The following is a 5,360-nucleotide window of genomic DNA, read 5'->3' as shown; positions in this document are numbered from 1 at the left end:
TGGTCAAACTTTGGTAAACTTTTAGTATGTTATTAAGGACACCTAATACTACAAAAAACAGCTGAGAAACCTTTTGTTAGAATTTTTTTAGGGTTAGGTGGTTTTTTGTTCATATATGCAGCCGCCTACTATTACAACTTGTCAGTTTAAAGGATAAAGTATTTTTAAAAAAGTGTTTTGTTAGATAGATAATGTGCTTTGACTAACTGCCAAAACCAAGTTGTATTTGCATTCTTATTTGCATCTTGCAAACTCATTTGTGGAGTGCTTTCAGTCATTGGAGTGGTTTGACTAAGTAAGTATGTTCCATTTTGCAAACACATTTTACCATTGTGGTGTCGATTGTGGAAGATAAAACACCACCTAGGGAGAAGTGTGTGCTTGTGTTTGTCCCATAGAAAAAATAGAACAGCTCATCAACATGTTTTTATTCTCTGTATTAAAATGCACAGTTATAAAAGTTAATTCTTGTGTGTGACTGTCATAGATGCTGATAACTATGGGTAAATGAATGGGCATCAAAAGCTTACAAACATCAACATAAAACTAATTTCTCTATCAAAATGAATCCTAGGCAAGTCTTGACTTTAAATGTTTTACATTCATGATTACACAAGAAGCTGAAGCACACCCTCACAGGTGTTTTCATTTATTCTGGCTGATAAGACCTAGAACACTTTGAAAGATGTCTGACGTCGTCAAACTATTATGCAAGTCATAACAGGTGCAACATAAGTACCAGCAGGGATGTCTTAAAAGCCATTTGAAAGTAAAAAACACTAGTCAGTGAGTAGGCACTTTAACATAAAAAAAATACACAGTTAATATTCTACTTATTTTCCAAGGATATATGTAAGTACTATTTGAATCAATTGAACATGTGATTTTTAGTTCACTGTACTATTATATACTATATCACAAGTATGGATTCAATCAGTGCTCAGTGTCTCTCTCTCCTCTCTCTCTTCTCTCTCTCTCTCTCCTCAGTGATGACCACTTTGCTTTCTGTGAAGTTTAAGGAAGTGGTTATGGAGGTCTGATTAAGTGCACACTGCTTCATTCTCATCGGTGATGACCGCTTTGCATTCCATGAAGGTTAAGGTAGTGGATGTGTCTTTCCTCTCCAAAGGTGCAACAGAGTCAGATTTTCGGGAAGACTTGGAAAAGTGTGAGGACAGGGAGCGAGAGGACATGAATGACAAGTGGTCCTCTGCCAGGGCACTCTCCAGGACGAAGCATATGGATTGCTTGAGCTTCTTCTGGAATTCATCACACATGAAAACGTAGAGAATGGGGTTCAGGCAGCTGTTCATAAAAGCCAGACACACAGTCAGAGGAGCTCCAATCATAACAAAATTGTTGTGACTTTTAACCTTAAATTCTATGAACTGCATAACATGGAAGGGAAACCAGCAGATAAAGAATGCAAAAACGATAGAGAAAATGATTCTGCGAGGTCTCTTTTTCCGGCTCCTCTGCAGGCGCCCTGCGCGAACACCTATGGCCACATACGAGACAAATATTACCAGGAATGGGAGAAGAAAGCCCATAAGAAAGCGAAAGATTTTTAGAGTCAAATCTTTTTCAGATGTCAAGGATTCAGAATAAATACAGTAAATTGAGTCACCACTCGTATGAACTTCACGTAAAGTGGCAAAAGGGGCGCTGCAGGCTACAGCAGCAACCCAGATGACTGCACATATAATCTGAGCTTTGCAAACGGTGCGCTTGTTTTGTGCCCACACCACCACGCATATTGCCAGGCAACGATCCAGACTTATGGCTGTCAGAAGAAAGATACTGGCAAACATGTTGACCACAGTCACTAAAGTGTTGATCTTGCACACAAAAAGTCCAAAAGGCCAGTGGAAATGCTGAGAGTAAGAAATGATTGTGAAAATCAGGAAGGTTGTAAAGAGGAAGTCAGCCAGGGCCAAGTTGAGAAACCAAACTGAGTTGACGGTTCTCTTCATCCTGAAGCCTGTCACGTAGATGACCAGACCGTTGCCCAGAATCCCAACCGCAGATATTATACAGTAGATGACCAAGGAGGCTAACTGGATGTTTTTGGAAACATCTATCCCAGCTGTTGTAGCTGCAGTGGATATGTTACCTAATTAAAAAAAGCAATAATACAGACATTAGAAAGAAAAACAGAATTGTATTACTTTCATAATGTTTATAATCAGATTTTAACTAACTGTATCACAAGTTTGTGGTTTTTATCATAATATTTTAGGGTTTAAGTTCCTGACCTGGCACATGGTTTATGCCAGGTTCCCGACCCTGAGGTTGCCATGCCTTCTTGATTTTAAGGGGTGTAAGGAAACTTAATAATAAAATATACAGTAGCCTTCACACTCTGATGAACAACGCTGTGCGCGCGGTTAAGTCTCAGTTGGTAAGCTGGTGACCCATTGTACGGAGTTGTCTGCAGCGGCCCCAGGGGTTCGAATCCTGACCCTGGGGCCTTTTGCGGTGTGTCATCCCCCACTTCTCTGCCCCCCCCCTTCCTGCTGTCTTTGGCTGTCACTATCCAATAAAGGCCAGGAAAATGAAAAGTTTGGCAGTTAAACAACCCAAAGGCCTAATAGACAAAGGAAGGAGTTTATAATGAGACAAATAATGTGGGTTTAATAATTGAAAACTGATGGGCCAAACGGATATTAAGTTAAGTAGGAAAGATTTGACAGACAATGTTATAAAAAAGTAACTAAAAATAGTCTAGGAAAACTCAATTCTCTGATGAAATATTTACAAGAATTAATTTGCTAAAAATTCATTCCAAATTGCCTCATTTTACACAGACTTCCTGCATTATTTGCATCACTATTTGTGTCAGTGCGTCAGTTTATCAGTTGTGCTGTTACTGTTTTTGTAATGCACTAATATAAATTACACGAAATATTCATAATACGTAGGTGTCTGCTGCCCCGGTTTACGCTCAGTTGGTGAGACTGGTGACCCATTGTACGGAGTTGTCTGCAGCGGCCCAGGGGGGTTCGAATCCTGACCTGTGTGGCCTTTTGCGGTGTGTCATCCCCAACTTCTCTGCCCCCCCCCCTTCCTGCATGTCTTTGGCTGTCTAGCTATCCAATAAAAGGCCCAGAAAATGAAAAGTTTGGCAGTTAAACAACCCCAAAAGGCTAATAGACAAAGAAGGAGTTTATAAATGAGCAAATAATTGGTTGTTATAATTGAAAACGGATGGCCAAAGGATTATTAAGTAAGTAGGAAAGATTGGACAGACAATGTTATAAAAAGTAACTAAAAATAGTCAGGAAAACTCAATCTCTGATGAAATATTTACAAGAATTAATTGCTAAAAATTCATCCCAAATTTGCTCTCATTTTTACACAGACTTCCTGCATTATTTGCATCACTATTTGTGTCAGTGGTGCAGTTTATCAGTTGTGGTTTACTGTTATTGTAATGGCCCTAATATAATTACACGAAATATTCATAATACAGGTCAGCTTGTCAGTTTACTCAATGGTTGGTAACCACTGGTCTATGCAACATATGCAACATTGGCCCCCACTATAGTACAAGATTGATGAGATGAAGTAGTCACAGGATATATTATACTAAATTGCAAAATAGACTTCCACACATTTCACTCAATTTCTGTTATGATCAGAAAATATTACCTTTTTACTAAAAAAAGGCTTTATGCATACCTATTTGAGATCAGTTTAGCAAGAAACTATGGTAGACCATTTTTCTGTCAATGCAGTTTTAAAGCAATGCAATAATATATGTAAAGTATCTTACCGGTGCTCATTTCTCTGCTGTGCCAAGAGTCTAAGCTGATCCTCTATTTCGTTCTGCCTTTTTCATTCTCTCTATCTAATTACTCCTCCTTCTCAGTTCATGCAGCTGCCAATGAGACAGTGCTTCTCCTGCTACCATGGCTTTTCAACAAGGCATTAAGACATACACAAGGACTTGAAAATAACAGGAAGATAATGCAATGCAGCAAAATCTGAACAAAAAAAAATTCTGAAAACCAACACTAGTGTTTTTAGGAGTTATATTTTATACATGATTTCTCACAAATGCACCAAACAGCAGCACAGTCAGCAGAAATAATAACGTCCTTGTGACAGCTGATCACAGTGAGCAGCAGGATGATGAAGTGTGGGAAAACATGCAAGCACGTGCATACTGCAGACTTTGTGTGTGTTTGCGCATTAGTTGGAAGCAACAGTCTGGTCGACCCATCTGCGCAGGTAGGACACACGGGCATACACGGCGGGGGCGCGCACGTTGCAGTTAGAGGTGCCCCAGGAAACAATACCCACAAGGGACCACACTCCACTGTTCTCGCAAACCAGAGGGCCACCAGAGTCACCCTGAAATGAGACAAATATGTGTTTCTAATTGAATTTTAAGAGCATGTCTGGGGAAATATAATAGAATAAAAGCTCTTCATATTGCTCGATACTGATGCATCGAGGGGACTTCATGTTCTGTGCAGCTTCACACAGGATGTGGGTTGACCTGCCATTAGTTTGAAATGAATTAAAAAACAGGAAAAGCCCTTTTCAGTACGGTAATGCTTCCATTATCAGATCATTTACAACCCATTACTGAAAGTGATCAGATGGGCTTGCAAAATCTATAAATGACTTAGTCAATAAAGACTGCTTTTCTGTATTCTACAAATATCGAATTATCCATTATCAGTTTCCATATGTGTCCACCAGAATATGTATCCATATTCCATTATGTGTATATTATTTAAAAATGTAAGTAATTATTCATTTACAGGTGATTTTTTTTATTATCTGTTACATTATCATGTTCACTCCATTAACAGTTATTTAAACAGTTGTTATCAAGAAATTATCATTTTGAAATATCTGCAAATTGTTGGTTAATCATAAACTAATCCTTATATCCACATGTCAACAAATCATTTGTCATTTGTGAATGTTAAGCACAGTATCAGTTCATAATAAACAATTGGTTTCTAACTGACTTGAAGCTGACTGTATCTGTATTTCAGGCTTTGAAATGGTTGTTACCTGACAGGAGGACACTCCAGAAGCACCAGCACAGATCATGGCATCAGTGATTCTGTTCTGACCCCAGTACTGCCTGCACTGAGCAGGGCTGAGCATAGGCAGAGCTGTCTGCTGAAGGTAGCGGGGGCTTGCTGAGAACAGAGAAGAAATGGAGATAAGGCTAGCTGAACAAATACATCTTTTCTAAGGGAGGTATGGTGGATATTTAGCAGAGCCTTTATATTTTTATCTTTGTGGAAATTGAGCTGTTCTTTGTGAGTTTATTTCTGATTGTTAAGTTACCCTGCATGTGAAACTTAGAAAGCAGTCTCCCACTCACAGGTTTGGCC

At 39.0% G+C, this 5,360-nt stretch overlaps 2 protein-coding genes across 2 annotated transcripts in view; both read right to left on the bottom strand.

Annotated features, from left to right (window-relative positions):
* Positions 1-17: 17 nt before the first annotated feature.
* Positions 18-3,847, bottom strand: LOC118335789 (chemokine-like receptor 1). Its single transcript, XM_035672226.1, has 2 exons — positions 3,776-3,847; positions 18-2,113 (listed from the first exon to the last, which is right to left on the bottom strand). The coding sequence occupies exons 1-2, from the start codon at positions 3,783-3,785 to the stop codon at positions 1,041-1,043; spliced, it is 1,083 nt and encodes a 360-aa protein (XP_035528119.1). The 5' UTR covers positions 3,786-3,847; the 3' UTR covers positions 18-1,040.
* Positions 3,848-4,152: 305 nt separating this feature from the next.
* LOC118335796 (chymotrypsin-like protease CTRL-1) overlaps positions 4,153-5,360 on the bottom strand; it is a gene marked incomplete in the record, with an annotated part of 151,345 nt that continues 150,137 nt past the window's right edge. Inside the window, 2 exon segments of the mRNA XM_035672233.1 lie at positions 4,153-4,356; positions 5,032-5,162. Of these exon segments, the coding sequence (XP_035528126.1) occupies positions 4,195-4,356; positions 5,032-5,162 (293 nt within the window).

The sequence above is a fragment of the Morone saxatilis genome, unplaced genomic scaffold (genome assembly GCF_004916995.1).
Source record: "Morone saxatilis isolate NCDOM2014 unplaced genomic scaffold, NCSU_SB_2.0 Contig24, whole genome shotgun sequence".
NCBI classification, from domain to species: domain Eukaryota; kingdom Metazoa; phylum Chordata; class Actinopteri; family Moronidae; genus Morone; species Morone saxatilis.
This window is presented reverse-complemented; position numbering and strand designations above follow the sequence as displayed.